The sequence below is a fragment of the Prenolepis imparis genome, unplaced genomic scaffold, assembly GCF_030444845.1.
Source record: "Prenolepis imparis isolate NDT839.2.m4 unplaced genomic scaffold, iyPreImpa1.0 SCAF_9, whole genome shotgun sequence".
Lineage (NCBI taxonomy): Eukaryota > Metazoa > Arthropoda > Insecta > Hymenoptera > Formicidae > Prenolepis > Prenolepis imparis.
In genome coordinates this window covers 8,632,494-8,649,466 of record NW_028141167.1, presented here as the reverse complement: position 1 = coordinate 8,649,466, position 16,973 = coordinate 8,632,494, and the positions used below count along the sequence as shown (strand labels likewise).

General features: G+C 34.6%; 3 protein-coding genes across 12 annotated transcripts; 2 read left to right on the top strand and 1 right to left on the bottom strand.

Annotated features, from left to right (window-relative positions):
* Position 1: 1 nt before the first annotated feature.
* On the bottom strand, positions 2 to 3,664 carry Exo70 (exocyst complex component 7). Of its 4 annotated transcripts, none has more exons than XM_083046602.1 (7): positions 3,546 to 3,664; positions 2,900 to 3,131; positions 2,266 to 2,804; positions 1,643 to 2,191; positions 1,006 to 1,243; positions 621 to 881; positions 2 to 351 (listed from the first exon to the last, which is right to left on the bottom strand). In XM_083046602.1, exons 2-7 carry the CDS (start codon positions 3,126 to 3,128, stop codon positions 80 to 82), a joined length of 2,088 nt encoding a protein of 695 aa, XP_082902728.1. In that variant the 5' UTR covers positions 3,129 to 3,131; positions 3,546 to 3,664; the 3' UTR covers positions 2 to 79. The 4 variants fall into 4 exon arrangements, with proteins under 4 accessions (XP_082902728.1, XP_082902729.1, XP_082902730.1 ...); XM_083046603.1 differs by having other exon boundaries at positions 2,900 to 3,149; positions 3,546 to 3,628; XM_083046604.1 differs by lacking the exon at positions 3,546 to 3,664 and having other exon boundaries at positions 1,643 to 2,152; positions 2,251 to 2,804; positions 2,900 to 3,523.
* A 341-nt stretch (positions 3,665 to 4,005) lies between these two features.
* LOC145940414 (phosphoribosyl pyrophosphate synthase-associated protein 2-like) lies at positions 4,006 to 10,761 on the top strand. Of its 5 annotated transcripts, none has more exons than XM_083045533.1 (7): positions 6,208 to 6,345; positions 7,345 to 8,073; positions 8,156 to 8,395; positions 8,481 to 8,676; positions 8,867 to 9,173; positions 9,310 to 10,273; positions 10,463 to 10,761. In XM_083045533.1, the coding sequence occupies exons 2-7, from the start codon at positions 7,371 to 7,373 to the stop codon at positions 10,648 to 10,650; spliced, it is 2,598 nt and encodes an 865-aa protein (XP_082901659.1). In that variant the 5' UTR covers positions 6,208 to 6,345; positions 7,345 to 7,370; the 3' UTR covers positions 10,651 to 10,761. The 5 variants fall into 5 exon arrangements, with proteins under 5 accessions (XP_082901662.1, XP_082901661.1, XP_082901664.1 ...); XM_083045534.1 differs by lacking the exon at positions 6,208 to 6,345 and adding an exon at positions 6,455 to 6,586; XM_083045536.1 differs by lacking the exons at positions 8,156 to 8,395; positions 8,481 to 8,676; positions 8,867 to 9,173; positions 9,310 to 10,273; positions 10,463 to 10,761 and adding exons at positions 4,006 to 4,101; positions 4,593 to 4,750; positions 5,175 to 5,583; positions 5,845 to 6,123 and having other exon boundaries at positions 6,199 to 6,345; positions 7,345 to 7,530.
* A 310-nt stretch (positions 10,762 to 11,071) lies between these two features.
* On the top strand, positions 11,072 to 15,525 carry LOC145940419 (rho GDP-dissociation inhibitor 1-like). Of its 3 annotated transcripts, none has more exons than XM_083045550.1 (4): positions 11,072 to 11,480; positions 12,360 to 12,539; positions 12,814 to 13,056; positions 13,260 to 15,525. In XM_083045550.1, exons 2-4 carry the CDS (start codon positions 12,362 to 12,364, stop codon positions 13,457 to 13,459), a joined length of 621 nt encoding a protein of 206 aa, XP_082901676.1. In that variant the 5' UTR covers positions 11,072 to 11,480; positions 12,360 to 12,361; the 3' UTR covers positions 13,460 to 15,525. The 3 variants fall into 3 exon arrangements, with proteins under 3 accessions (XP_082901676.1, XP_082901679.1, XP_082901678.1); XM_083045553.1 differs by having other exon boundaries at positions 11,160 to 11,480; positions 12,832 to 13,056; XM_083045552.1 differs by lacking the exon at positions 11,072 to 11,480 and adding an exon at positions 11,626 to 11,824.
* The last annotated feature ends 1,448 nt before the right edge of the window (positions 15,526 to 16,973 follow it).

Below are 16,973 nucleotides of genomic sequence, written 5' to 3'. Positions count from 1 at the left end.
ATGGGTGTTTATTAAATATTTTATTAATTTCTTTTGTCGAGAAATATAATCTTCGGTACAATATACTTGTATACTATTATTACGCGGCGCTGTCGAAGAACGTGTTGATCAACGCCAATATCTGATCAGGCGTGTACTTGATATACTTCGCCGGATTCTTCGAGAATGACGTACCACGATACTTGTTGTGGAACGCGGTATAAATTGGAACGATCGCCTCGTGCAGTTCCTTCCTTAACTCCTCGCGCAAACATCTGTCAGGTACCGAGTAAGAACGCTGACACTTGGCTACTTCCTCAAGCTCTCTCGTGAAACCCAAGAATTTTTCCTTCAACGTTTTGGCGGCGAGATCTGTAAAGGAAAAAAAAGCAACACGAGAATTAATGTGATTAACGATAGTAGATAGATCCGCTAATTGTTAAACACTTCGATCATTGTTTCAGAAAGTAGATGATACTAATAATACACGACATTATGTGAACATGAGCTCAACGTTTGTATGTTTGCTATTTCTTTCTATATGTAATGTCGCTAAAAAAAAAAAATATTTAGGGAATCTTATTTTTATAACTTCTCTCGTTGAAATTTTTTTTTTTTATTTTAAATGTTAAAGCACGAACCTGGCTCGTCTGCGAGATACGACCGCGCTTTGGCGAATGTTGTAGTGACATAATTGTTCTTGTCTTTGAAAAGTAAATCTTGATACGTTTGCTCCGCACTTGACTCGGCCAGTAACAGTAGTTCCATGAGGGAACTTCGGCAGAGAGCGTTAACCACGTAATTGTGATTATTCAGCCGGAATAAAGCTCGTAAAGCGGGATCTGAATAAGACGCGTCGCTTTTATTTACTAATGCCAGATTCAACTGAGCGAGTACCTTCTCTGTAAAAGGGACGAAACAATTTTCATCAAAATTAATTAACAATGCTCTTCTTTTATAGCCGCTTCAAATTAAGTTTTATATATAGAATAAAAGACGACGAATGGAAGGATCGTACGAACTTACTGATATATACACCGAGAACCATTCTATGTACATTTTCCGGATCTTTCGAGTGCAACGCAGCTTGATCGATGAAAAGATTGCGTCGCAAAACAGCACCAGCCATGTCCGCGTATTCGGCTAATTGTTCTAAAAAGATTAAGACATTGCTAGTTCCTTCTGCCACAGTACCATCTTTTGGCAAACCCGCGCCGGATTCATTTCTCACGCTCTCCGCAAACTCTTCCAAAGCTTTAGCACCCTGCAAAATTAAATAGTTTATTTCATTATATTAGTTATGCATATTTCTTTTTTTATAGTATCGATTTAAATAGTCGAACGAAAATGTTAATTAAAATAATAAAATTGAAAAGATATCAGTTTCGATTCCTACAATACTTCTGTTATATTGTACATTATAATGTACATTATACTATTATATAATGATCGTATTTTTTAGAAATTTGATTTATGCGCTATTGAAATAATTTTTTTAACAAAATTACATCTCAGAAATATAAATATTATTTATTATATATATTAAAATTATATATTAAAATTTTTCTATTGTATAGCCATATTCAAGATTAAAAAGATCTCATAATAATAGGTGATAAATTAAAACTGAAGAAAGTAGAAAAGAGCGAAATGTCAAACGTACGGTTGTGTGTAATGTATCAAGTACAGACGCAAACTTGGAGCGGAGCGCGTAATCGCAACCCTCGACCGTCCTCTCGAGATCAGGCTTCAATTCGCCGAGATGCTTTAGGATCGGGAAGACTACAAGAACGGCGGAGAAATCGCGTCTCGTGATGCACCGTTTGGCGCGCGTAGCAATGCTGTCACCGTCGTGAGCCACCAGGTCCATCGCGTCACGAACGGTAGCCTCGAGCACCTGCGCCTGCAAGGAGGGCGGCAAGATCCTGGCGACCAGGGTGCGCTCGGCCTGTATGAGCTTGTGCAGACCGGCCGCTAACAGAAGATAATTCTCCATCTCTTGCTCGTCGGGCGCCGCGTCCTCCATCGAGTACGGTGAGAGCTGCGTCGGTTTCCTGGATACGGAGTTCAGGGCCAGATTCAGCCTCGTCGTCTGCGACGCTTTCAACAACATTTTGTTGGCCTTGTCCAAGGCGTGCTGCAGCCGTCGCGATGCTCTACGTCCCGCGTTCTCCTGACCGTCCAGAGAATGTCGATTAGCGAATTTCGCTCTCTACGAAATTACATTAAAATAAGCATTTTTTTTTTTTGAAAAATTATATCTATTTTTACTTGTATTCTATTTACAGGCATAGGACTCCCGGCGTGAGTGCTACCCCCACTGGCGCTCCTTTGATGCTCCTTGAGCAGCAACAAGGATCTCAAGACAATGACGGAACGTACGGAAGCATATATCTTGGTATGTCTGCGGTGACCTCTTTCCTCGAGCCATTCGGCAATCTTAAATAAATCGCTCATGACGCTTTCAGGTAACTGACACAGAGACTGTGGTGCATCCTCGCCGCTGGTGTCCTCGTCGGAACCGATCAGATCCAATAGTACAATGGGAAGAATTGGCCTACTTTGACGATTAAGGATATCGTGAAACTCAGCGTAAAGCGATTCTAGGCCGATTGAGAAGAGGCCCGTAACGTTTTGTAATTCGACAGAGCTGGGATTGTTTTTCTGGAAGTATCGTTGAGCGTTATATAGACGATTCATCGCCTCGAGAAAACCGTCCAAACCACTGGGCCCGCTTGGTTCTGCGCGTACTGCAGCTTCTACCTCTTGACATACACCATAGTATCCAATAGCATGATCCAGTACACTTAAAGTCTTTTCTATATCTGTAATATTAGGATTCAAGAATTTCAAGCAGAAATTTGAGAGAAATATAATATCAGGACATCTCTATCCTTAAGAAGAGAATAATGAAACATACTATGTTGCTGAGCTTGAAGATTCCCAGTCTCATTGTAAACAGGAAGTATGGTACGACGCAGTGTAGCTAAACGTTCTTCCAAGGAAGAGAGTATTCCCACCACTCCACTTGTCAATCGTCTACTGCGTTCCTCTGCCTCCTTCAGGGCTTCCAGAGCAGCAATTTCCGACTCCAACTTACATTGTATCTCGAATCGTCTTTCAGAAGTGTCAGTCCGTGTCGCGTGCATGTTCTTTTCATTTGTTTTTGCATGTAAGTAAAAATAATGTTAATTTTAATGAATTAAGTTGAATGAATATTAAGTGAGGTTTTGTTAAAGAACAAGTATCTTTAAGAATATCTTTGGCAGTTAATATTGTTTCCAGAATTTAGTACAAGTGCAAAATTTTACGATTGTTTGTGAAAGTCAGTCATATTCAAAAGAGATGAACTATTTTGCAATTTGTAAATTATTTTTTTGCACATATATATTGTCATTGACATCATGTGAATTTTGACAAGTATTACATATAACGTCATATTATATTAATGTATAAATTTTGAACGTTTTATACATTTTTACATTACAAAGATTTTTTTATTGTATATTATCAATATTTCGCTGCCAATGTATTATAATAATTTTTTCTTCGCTAAAAAATTTTACTTGGTTCTGACGTCTCGAGAGTGGCTGATAGTCGCCGGTCGCCGATGACTGACGAGTCTGACGACTGACGACGAATTTCTGTAAAATCTTTTGACACAGGCTTTACAAAATTACCAAACAGTCACGATGCACGAATATCTAGATGCGAAACTAGATGCAATTTAATTTAAAAGTAACTATTTTCAAGCATTGAAGTAGAATTGATCGATTGACCAATCAGAACAAAAGCAGCAAATATTTCTTTTTTCTGATTGGTCAATCACATGTTACTCTATTAAAACTATACATTTTGCGATAACCGTAAATGTGATAAATTAAACAATCAATGAAGAGATTCAAAGAAGAAATAAATGCCAGATTATTGATTTATAAAAAAATTTATAAAATGTAAAAAAATTATTTTAAAAAAACTTTTCTATCGATAGTCATGACACGCGAACATATCTGCGTTTAATTCAAAAGTGCCTAACTTCAGATGCTGGGCATAAACCGCGCAGTGCACGTAACAGTTTACGTTTATACATTACGACGCGAAGCTATCAACAGTTATCAAGAGGTGGATAATTGGAAAAAATTGTTGCACGTTTTTGGGTCAGCTTTTGTAAAAATAGTGGCGATTATCTCTTGCGATTGAGCAGTGGCTGGATTGATAAAGGTGTAGATGTAAAATGCTATAATCAAATTTACGTACATAGTAATTGACGCAGTGGAATTTATTCGTCGCAAGTATATACTGTGCGCGAAAAGACGGAGTTTGATCGATTGTTTGTTTAGATAGCGAAAACACATTTGCATGTACGTGTTCATGTTTCACGATTTTATTTCGTACGATTTTAGCTTTTTCTACAGATTTATTCGTACAAAAATAATCGAGGATTCTTTTTTTCTTATTTAATCCGTTATGACTTATTTTTTTTTAATTTAGTTTATAATTTCATTTAAATTTTTTTCATAATTTTTCCATAGTTATGTAATCTTTTTTTTCTTTTCGAATATGAATTTTAAAATATTGTTCAGAATAAAAAGATCAAATTAATTTCTTTACAGAGAGATCTCATCATTATTAATTCTTTATTAATTTTGAGGCCTCAGTTTTATTACGTAACTGCTGAACATTCTCAAAAAATAATGGAGAAGCCAGTTGCATCGGATATAGTCATCGTTGCAGGGAATTCTCACCCAGAACTTGCTAATTTGATTGCAACGTGAGTGAGATATTACAGTAGATTACGTAATATAAATATTTGATATTATTTTCATGTATTTTTTGATGTATTTTGTGATTATGTTGTGCAAGAATAATTATACTATCAATCCAAGCTGCTTTTTATACCGCTACGGAATATTAGATTTATATATTGAAATTGAAAAAAAAGAAAAGAGGAAAACTTTATGCATAAACATAGAATATAAAATTAAAAAGAAAAGAAGAATAATAATATTCCAATATATTTTGGGAAATAATTAATTTAAAATACATACAAATTTATATATTGCTATATATAGTTATAATAATATAATAATTTTTATTTTGTAATTCTTTTAAATATGTAATAATATACTTTCTGTATTGTTAAAATATATATATATATATATTTGTAATTTTTAAAATGCTTTTTATTCTTACAGTCGTTTAGGTGTGAAACCTGGTGGGTGTTCTGTGTATCATAAATCAAATCGTGAGACAATGGTAGAGATAGGAGATTCTGTACGTGGCAAAGACTTGTATTTGATCCAAACTGGTACAAAGGATGTAAATAATAACATAATGGAGCTTCTCATCATGGCTTACGCCTGTAAAACATCATCGGCCAAAAATATTGTTGGAGTAATTCCATATCTACCTTATTCCAAGCAGTGCAAAATGCGCAAGCGTGGCTGTATAGTATCCAAGCTTTTAGCAAAAATGCTGTGTACAAGTGGTTTAACTCACATCATTACCATGGATCTTCATCAAAAGGAAATTCAAGGATTTTTTGATGTTCCCGTGGATAATCTGAGAGCTAGCCCATTTCTGCTACAATACATTCAAGAATCCGTATGTAACAAACATTTTTTACTATAATACAAATATTGTTGTATAAATCCTTCTCTTTTTATTACTTTATTAAATTTATATTAAATTGTAGTAGCAATTTTATTTAAATAATATCTTGACATTAGAACAAATATCTATGAATTGGGGACTAAAAACCTACAGACATAACATTTTTCTTTTTTCACAATTTTGAAAATAATATATCAAATGTTTTATATCATGCTTTTTTATTTATAAAATATATCTTTCTTTTTTTCTCAGATTCCTGACTATCATAATTCTGTGATCGTTGCAAGAAATCCAGGTAGTGCAAAGAAAGCGACTAGCTACGCAGAGAGATTGCGTTTGGGAATCGCGGTGATTCACGGAGAACAGAGAGAGGCCGAATCCGATATGAATGACGGTCGCTATTCGCCACCCGGACTAGCGATGGCTGCGCGCACTATGGAAGTTGGCGTAGGTATGCCTGTGCATCCAGCGAAAGAAAAACCGCCTATAAGTGTTGTCGGAGATGTCGGAGGACGTATTGCTATTATGGTGGTGGGTAAGATTATATATTCATTTAGATCAAATATATGATCACGTATGATTTATATTTGAAAAAATGATCTTTAGGATGATATGATAGATGATGTACAATCGTACGTAGCAGCTGCCGAAGTACTTAAAGAGAGAGGAGCTTATAAAATATATGTCTTAGCTACACATGGTTTGCTTAGCTCGGACGCGCCTAGACTCATCGAAGAGTCCCCGATCGATGAGGTAAACGATATTAAAATTAGGGGCATTACATTTTTTAACATATAGAAAATCGGAAAAGATTAAATTTTTCCAGGTGGTTGTAACCAATACGGTTCCTCACGATGCGCAGAAGATGCAATGTCCAAAAATCAAGACTGTCGACATTAGTATTCTTTTAGCGGAGGCGATCCGACGTATACATAATAAAGAATCAATGTCTTATTTATTTAAAAATGTAACTTTGGAGGATTAGAAATTATAAGTAATTATGCATCAAAAGTTACATTTTAATTATGAATGAAAAAAAAGACAGTTGAAAGTCATATAAAAGTCGACATAAAAACCGGGGACCATGTCCAGAATACATATCCATCTCTTAATTTTCTACGCTATTTTTATATTTCCCCAACTTGAAAAAAACGACAGTGAACGCATAACTAGTCTCTTGCGTTTACCAGTGATAATAATCGGCCGAATGTTTAATTCTATTTCTTTTGTAGTTATTTTTCCCCTATATAATCTATATAGTTATAGGTTGTACAAAAAAATCAATGATGAAAATAGTCAAATGTGAAATATAGTCGTTGCAGTATTAGTGTATACTGTAACACATTTTAGGATCTTGTAAAATCACATATATATAGATGTGTATTCTGCGCTTACCAGTGATCTAGTGTTAGCTTTACTGTGTTGTATGATTATATATATATATAAAGTCCTTGTATTTTAGATCAAGACATAATAAATATATTTCAAGATACAAAGATTTTTCTATAGATATTTTAGTATATATTAAATTTAAAATATATTAAATAGGTATTTACAAAATATATAAATTTATAATAGTGATAATTGTGTGATCAAAAAGGATATATATATATCTGTCATGAACCTGGGCGGGAGTGTTGTCATGGAAACACACAGTATTTTATCGGATATAAATTCTTTCCTATACTTACTCTCTGTAATTTCATACAAAGTTCTGCGCTTTCATATCATCTTCTGTCATTTTGATTTCAGAGAAAAAAATACATCCCGAATAAAACATGTCATTGGATCTTGAATTAAGCAAGATTACTGTTTCGTTGCAAGCGGATGAAAAAAATCGTCGTAGACAAGCGTTAGAAGAAATAATGAAGAATATATCTCAGGAGGAGATGTCGAGTAGGCTCGACGACCTGATCAAAATATGGGAGAGTGTGGATAGATTTCTCGTCAGAATCTTGAACGATAATACTGAGACATGTCGAGATCTAACTGTAGGGATATTAAAAATTTTTCTCGAGGCTCTGCCACCCAACGACAAGCACATAATCTACGTTATACCAATAATGTCCAGACGATTAGGTGCGCAGGAACAGCTCGAGCCATCGGAGGAAGTTCGCTTGAAGTGTGTGTCTCTTCTACGTACGATAATTCTGAAATACAGAGATGTGTTGGCCCCGTATATTCAGGATGTGACAGGAATATTGGCGCGCACCGTTATGGATAATTATCCGAATGTAAAGAAGGAGAGCTGCAGATGCATATCGGACTACGCGAAGACTCTACCCAGGCATTTCTATTCGCAGTCGGAGCATCTGATCAAACCTATCTTGAGCAATTTTATGCACCAGCATTACAGAGTTCGACTCGCCGCTGTTAGAGCGATAGGTGATGTAATTCAGCATGGGAATAGTAAGTCGATGGAAGATGTGGCGACTCCTTTGGCGCAGAGGCTCTTTGATCAAAGCGGAATCGTTAGAGAAGGTATTGTATTTTTTTTCATATAATTTTTTTTTTTTTTATTCAACTTTTGTGCGAGTTTATAATAATTCTATTGTGAATATAGCTGTAATCGAGGTATCCGGCTACTGGTTGACACAGCTGCCCGACAGATATGGTTGGTGGCATCGGCTTCTTCCCTTGATCCTGACAGGATTGCACGATGAACTTGAGGAGATTCGTGTTAAAGCGGCAAACCTGTGGAACGCTGCGGGAAGAAAGTACATGGAAGAAAACGAAAACGACAAAAAGTTGAAAGATAAGATGGATTTTCTTACGGAAGATCCGGAACATTACCCACCAGAAAGTAAGTTATTTAAGAGGAGAGTCGTGAGAATATATAGATAGATTATAGATTGGTAAGGCTACATATATAAGATGGCGATCTTAAGTTTCTAGACCAAACTTGGGATGTCGTATGATTGCACAGCAGAATTTATGTAAGCTTATTAATGGCATCAGTGCTGAACTTGGAGATTGGTTGCCAGATATACGTGTACGCTCTGCGCAATTACTCTGCGTATTGATATTAAATGTTGAAGAGGATGTTACGCAATATATTGAAAAGCTCTTACCACCTATGTATCGGTAAATACTTGCAATATTTCTTATTTAGAAATTAGAAATTGCAAAATTTAGAAGCAAAAATTACTTATTACTTCAAAATCAGACTTTATTTGTATCGTATGATTTTTATTTAAAAAAATAAGATTGACGGTAGATTTTTTATTAGAAAATTATAGAGCAGTATAAGATTATAGCTCGTTACTTGTTACAGTGCCTGCAATGACGAGGACAAAAGAGTCGTTGACTGTGTGGAAACCGCTGCGCGATATCTGGGCTACTTTGTAGAACCTAAAGTTTATTGTCACTTGGTGCTTCCCACTCTGGAGGAAAGTCTCACGGTAGGACATCTGCGTGCCTTCGCGGCGATTATCAGCGGTAGCGAACGGAGAGCTCTCTCACTACAGCTGGACAAAATCGCGTATTTCTTGCAACGACCATATGTTTGCCAAAGCAGAAAGAGCAACTACCAACGTCAAATACTATCTTGCTGCGATTCCCTTCTCGTAGTTTGTAAACAGGTATAATTACTTTTTACATAGAATAGATATAATTACTTTTTTTATTTCCTTATTAGTATTTATTTCAAGTTTAGTTAATTTTATTCTAACTGTTATATTTTATTCTTAGATGTAACGATATGTATTGAATGTGCAGGACTGCCTGGCGATTACTCAAGAATTATTCACCGTAATATTCACCGTGTACGCGATGAGCGTGGAATCTTTCATTCGCGAGGAAGCCAACAGACTCTTGGAGATGCTCGTCGACATAAACTCGCTGAAGGATAACGAGGATCTTTTTCACAATCATATAAAACCGCTGTTAATGTCGATTCACGACGACTGCGCCTCGTGGTCGATTTACAGCGCGGAGTCGCAAATTTTTTGCGCTTGTTTAAGTCGGGCTGGAATCGCCATGGCGCATAATATGGACCTCGCATTACCTATTCTCAAGAAAACCACGAGCAAAGACGCCGATCCCGAGTTGAAGCTGCGGCACTTTCTTCTGCTTTCGGAGTACTTCCTTAACAATCAAAATTTATATCGACATATCGAGGATCCGCATAAATTCGTGAATACGATTATCGAGGAGTTGATCGTGCCTGGACTCATCTGGACCGCTGGCAGAGCAGCTGAAGCTATTCGCACAGCCGCGGTTTGCTGCCTCTGTGCCATCCTGCAGAACAAGATAATTAATTCCGGCGAGAAATTCGACGACTCATCTGAAAATGGAAACTCCAGCATTTGTATTACAATAGACGAGTTTTCGTCCATCTTCGACACAATCGTGCCCGTTTTGGTCAGTCTAGTAGACGATAAAGCGAAGAAAACTAGACTATACTCCATGCGAGCCATTTGTTTATTAATAACAGTTGGACAGGGATTGTCCTGTCTGAACGAGGAACATATCCACCGCACATATCCAGTGATATTAAAAAGACTCGACGATGGTTGTGATGACGTTCGTTATGCCGCTGTGGAAGCACTCGTTGACGTATGGAACACTGCGTCTGAAACTTATGATACTATCGGTAGCAGAAGTCATATCGACGCTCTGTATACGACGATGATTATTCATTTGGACGATCCAGAGTCTCGCTTCCAAGAGATAATGCTGGGTAATAAATTTTGCTATTGTATTTCTTTCTTCTCTACACTTCTTTTTTTAATCTAACAATTTAGTTTTTAATTTAATATAAGTCTTAATACACTTTAATATTTTTATTAATTAGTTAGTTAATAATGTAGTTGAATATATATAGTTAATATAGATTTTATAAATTAATACAGTTTCATTGTTTTTTTAGATGCTCTGAAACGCGTCGCAAAGATTTATCCCGAATTGTTGCATCAAAAATTACATAATTGTCGACCAAATTTTAGGAACAAAACAGGAATAGATGCGCTTTTGGAATATTGTCAAGGTATATTACAAAAGATTGAATTTATTTCTGAAGATGTACAAGAGATACCTTGTAATCTTGAAGATAAATGAAAGAAGTTCTAGTAATATAATATAGATTAAATGAGTAGATATATAAACTAGGCATCAACTTTTCTATTAATATCGTGTTGAATTATACTTTGAACTTTTTAATAAACATAATTGCCATAAAAAATTTAATCTTATATAGAAGATAGAATATCTACTAGAATATATTCTCAAAAAATCAATTTTTCATTTAGACATGTTTATGCAAAATACATAATAACTTAAAAAATGAAATAATTCAGTCATAATTTTTCATTTTCAGAAATTTATTTTATCAGAATTAGAATAAATCTGAAATCTAAAGAGAACTTCGATGTCAAATAATCGTAAAATTAGCCACTAATTTTTATTATAAAATAACGCGAAAAGGCGTAAAAAAAAGTATGCCAATAAAAGAAAGACAAATATGAGAATCGATACGAATATTCTCAAAGAGAAACCCTAGAATCATTCGTCGCATTTTTAGCGCATTTCCGCATAAAGAATCTCTTTATACGTCTGTCTGATCTGACAAATCACGGCGATCTCGCTATATTAGTCGACAAAACACGTGTTTAACGTCATACGTCAAACTTGGAGCTCGCTCGCCTAACCTCCACTCGAGCGAGCTGATTCGCGGTCGCAGCAAGTACCCGCCCTTTTGAACGAGCCGCCATGTTGTCTATGTCTTCCGCTCGGCGAGGCACGAAGCGGAGGGGTGTAAAGAGAGAAACGAGATTAAGCGATCTGCCGATAATTCGGTGCGTATTTTTCGCGGACGCGAGGACCGTCCCTTATCGTCTCGTATCGTCGCGCAAGCCGTCTCCTGTCAACACATCCCCGAGAGCGACACGGTGAGTGTTTTCGAGAGTGCGAATAGCCTATATAAACGCGAGTACCATCGCGAGTCCCCCGCGTCTTCTCCAGCGAAACCGGAGAGTTTAAGCGAAAGGAGTCTGTACGACGCTTTTTTTTTTTTTTTTCTTCTGCGAGGTATAATATTGTCTCGCAAATCTTAACCCAAACGTGCTCTGTGCTTTCTATCTGAAATAAATCGTACGATCGACGAGCAGGTAAACATCGAAGCCGGCAAAATTTCGCCGAGTTCATTCAGCTATAATTGGTGAGAAAAGATAATAGGATACCGAAGAGAAGTATAAAAAAAAGAAGCGAGCAGAAACACACGTATTACCCCCTAGTAAGCAAACGAGCTTTCATTGGTTTCTTTTTATATACTTTATATTCGTCTGCTTTCATCTCGGAAAAAAAGGGGAGGGGGACTCGCGAAGATTTTATCACATTTTATAAATAAGAAAAATGCAAGACAGATGTAATTAAAATAAATAGATTATGATATATATGTGAGGATATCTCGATCGATTCAATTGTACTTTTGTATTTCACTCTGAGGTGCGAGAAGGTGCAGATGAGAGAGAGAGAGAGAGTCCGACCGATTAAAGTAAAGGATCTCTCATTAGTTTCTGTCATTACGCGCGGCTGGCTGATCGATCTCTCAGAACTTTCTAAAAATATTCTGGCCGATATACACGATACTTGCGCGCTTTTCCATCGCGTCGCTTTGCCGAATTCTCGAGAATTTTCGCTAACGAGAGAAAATTCTGTATCGCGTTTTTTTTTTTTTTTTTTCTTTCTTTTTCTCTTATATATAAGTTTGTTTATATAAGATATATATATTTATATATATACATATATCTTTCCCGGTTTGAACATAGAGATGTCTGACCCTACGGGTGATCATGTAGATGCGTTGGAGGAGGAATTGGAATCTGATTATAAGCCTCCACCGGAGAAGAGTATCGAACAGATCCTGGAGGCGGACAAAGAGGATGAAAGTTTACGCAAGTATAAGGAGACGCTTCTGGGAGAAGCGAAGGCTGGTGGTATCGTAGTGGGTGAGTTTCTTTATTCTAATTATTTTAACACATAAAGTGTCTGTATTCCATGAAGATCTGATCCCCCATGATTTTTTGCAAATTTGATATAAATAATTTGTTATATTTATATCACAATAGTTGTGTGTTTATAAAATATTAAAATATATCTTTTTACTTATCCCTATTTGTTCATAAAAATTATAACCGTACAGCAATCTCATTTTTAAAAATGCAGAGAAAAAAATAACTCACTATTTTGTATACATTTGAAATAGTAACATCCATGAAATAGTATGCATGCTTTTTTTAGAGCCCAATGATTCTAGAAAAGTAATAGTAAAGAAATTGGCGCTGTGCGTCGCCAATCGACCAGATATGGAGCTAGACTTGACTGGTGATTTAGCACAATTGAAAAAACAGACATTTGTCATCAAGGAGGGCGTAAGCTACAGAATCAGAATCGATTTTATTGTACAGCGTGAGATTGTGCATGGATTGAAATATATTCAGAAGACGTATCGTCTTGGTATGCCTGGTATGTTTTTACTTTTTATTATTTTGTGTTTAATCCAACACTTTGAATATTTTTAATTATTATAAATTCAATTTCTTGTTAATGCTTTTCAAATGCAAATTAGGAGTTACAGGTAAATAGAAGATACAACAATCTTTATGCGAAGCATAAATTGAACAGATTCATGGTTGAACAGATTTTACATCTACAATCTGTTGTTTCAGTTGACAAGATGACACATATGGTAGGCTCATATCCTCCTAAAACGGAGCTTCAATCTTATACCACTCCACCCGAGGATGCGCCATCCGGAGTCGTAGCACGAGGATCTTACAGCGTCAGTTCTCTCTTCACGGATGATGACAAGCATGAACATCTCAAGTGGGAATGGGCGTTCGAAATCAAGAAGGATTGGAAGGAATAAATCGTCTTTTATCCTGTTTCGATACAAGAGAAGACGTCAGGAAGACGATAATTTACAATTCCTAGCCTTATCACACTTTGCAAGTAATAATTAAGAACATTGAAATGCCAAAACACAGACTTGGATGAATGATTTATATAATGTTCTTTAGTTGTGGTCTCGGCGTTGCCATAAAAATTAATAATATATTTTGAGTAACAGAAGAGAGAGAATATAATCAATATTTATTAAGAGTTTTCTTTGTAATTGATTGAATATTCAATCATAGAAGTAGTATTCATACAAGAATTGCAAAGTATACGTACACATAATCTTTAGTCACTAGTACAAGCAGACACCAGTAGTAATGACTTAAGCGATGCACGACGTGACAAACCAGTGTTTCCAGGAATGATGAGTATTAGATGCACGAGTGAAATTTATAGTGAATGTTAAAGCCAACAATTGATCCACTATATATGTATAATATTAATTAAGAGAAAGCTCCAAAATATTTAGATAATATTTGTACTACATGGTTTTCGGACAGTGCTCAGAGTTTGCTCGATTATTACGTATTTGTCACATATTTAACATTCTATATAGTGTTATACAAAATTATATGTTAAATATCTATTAACTAAAAAACTGATTGAAAGAAAGGTTACAAAAAGAGAATAGCTACAATGTTTCTAAATATTCAGAATATTTCTAAAAAATCATATTATGTTCATAATAAATTTTGAATATTGCATTGAAAAGTAAATTATATTTAATTGCATAATATATTATAATCTAATTAATTTTAATCAATTACTGATCTCACAAATAAAACAAATTCTATCATTTTGTAAAACAGATGACACAAATTTTTGCTTATAATTATGGCAATATTATTATTTATATTGAGATATAAAAAAAAAATTTCTCTTCATTGATGACTTTTAATAGCTTTATATAATTTGTATCAAAGATTTTTTTTTTAATATTTTTTTCTATTTACATATAGTATATATATGAAATTGCCTTATTTGGTCAAAGATATAAAAAAAAAAAACCTCGATAGGTAGTGCCATAAATAGTCGCAGTCAATTTTCGATCGTATAATGCTGATATGATAAGATGATACTATAATTTACATCTTTAGTTTGTGATATAATTATTCCTATATATTGCCATGTAATCGGCAAGAATATATATTGATTTAGTTATTGGCTCAACCAAGTATCTTACAGATATGATTCTCACGAGGATTATTATCGAGAATAATAATAAATCCTGCAATATGTGCAAATTGAAAGTTCCGACAACCATGTTCTTCATAGAACGTAGCAAATGCATTTATCACACAAATAACTAGAATCATTGAAAAGCCCTAATCACTCTAGAAACGCGCACACAATCAATAATTAATCAATGTGTAAAAACAAAATTTGTATATTTGTATAACCATATTGTGTTAGAGCCTGTGGTGTTTTTCCGATAATCGTACCGATCAATCGTGTAGACTAGGAATGCCACGTATTTGTACGATAATGAGCGATGACAAAGAGAAGAATATATATTAGTATAGACATTTTGTACCTTTACTACGAGCTTCATGAGAGAAACAAATAGATTGAGAATAGTTACTTCATTGAAAAGTTATACAAAATATATATTGATACATACATATTTGTGCAGATAAAATAGAATCACATTTCGCGCATTTTTCATCCAAAACATATTTTTCCACTACACACACGACATAGTCGTTACGATTGTGACCTCTTAGCTCCAATAGCAATTTTTTTATCGTCGAATAGAAGTGGATCCTTAGTTTTTTTTTATCGCTCTTTGTACATTCATTCGTACCTCCTAAGTGATGGGGGAGAGATAGAGAAAAAGAAAAAAAGAAAGTCTTCTAGAGTTGTCTGGGATTAATTAAACTTAGGATTTATGTGTACTTCATCGTACTTTGTATATCACGCGTATTCATTTGTATTATGTGACGCAATATATATATATATATATATATATATATATATATATATATTGTATGCGGCGAATGCGATTATTGTATAGCAAATATACAACCTATGTCAATATTCTCTTTGCCTCTCTTAATCCGACATTACGCTTAATTATTTTACGTAAATTTATTTTTATCCTTAGATAAACTAATGAAAAATTTATGAATGTCGAGATATATTGTCAAAATCGAACAATGACGTTTTATATCAATCGTTATTACATTATAAATATCTTTCAATATTTTAAACGAATTGGAATTGTTGATATCAAATTATATATTATGTTAGAATTAGGTTTACATCAGGCATTTGTTTTACACGTTACTTGGTTTTCACAATAGCATGAACGTAACATAAATAAATGTCTCTAAAAAAACGATTAAAAAATAAAAAATTAATTAATTAATTAAAAAATATATGGAGAAAAAAATTATACTTTTCTTTATTTTACAAAAGCAAATCGTTCATGCCAATCTGAAATCCGATATAAACTGCTAATGACAGTACAAAAAAAATTATTAAATTAAACATACTTTTATTCATATATAATGTACCGCCAGTTAACAAATATTTTATTTCACATTTAAGTTATACATTCCTGTATATGTATCTATCTGTGTAAAGATATATACTTATATTAGGTATATATATATATATATATATATATATATATATATATATATCTTTTGTGATTCTCGTTTCCCTGGAGAATCATAATTCAAGCGTATATAAGTATATATTTATTATGTGTAAATTTATATACTTTTTCGGTAACGTCCATGTCGTGGCTATGTCGTTGCTGGTAGCGATGCTATATCGCGATTGCAACAACTCGGCCACGGTCATGGTCACGGCCACGGTCACGGTCTACTCTCTTCGCGGGCTTTCTCGTGGCGCGTTCCCTCTGCCATCCGCCGCGCTAGCCGGTCAGCGAACCCGGCTGGGACTAGCTCGCACCCGTCAGCGACGCGAGAACGGCGTTTGCGTACAGAGTCAAGACGCAACAGAAATGCGAAGCACAATATTGATAATTCGCAGAAAGTGAAAAATCAATCGCAGCCTCATGAATATATCTTTTGTCATCTGAATTAAAATGTGGAACAGCGATCCACACTGATGATTTTGTCATTTTTTAAATGAATGTATCCCTAATGTGGAAATATCTTGTATAGATATGATTTGTCTCTGTATGCAGAATTTACTTATTATTTTTTTGATTCATAATAATGGTTAAAATAATTTTATGAAGTAATTTTTAGATTGATTTTTGAAATATTTAATTAATTTTATTAATACGCTATTTAATTAATTATTATATTATCTATGTCTTAAATTCTTTTATATTGACTCATATATTGTCGTAAATAATAATTATACATATCTGACAATTTAAATTTTCTTCAAATTATTTTTATTTTTTAATTAAAAATTTTAGTGACAAATATTTTATATGATTGTGACAAGAAAGTTAACTCTATCAAAGATATTGAGACATTAAGGGAAAAGAGAGAAGATTGATGTTG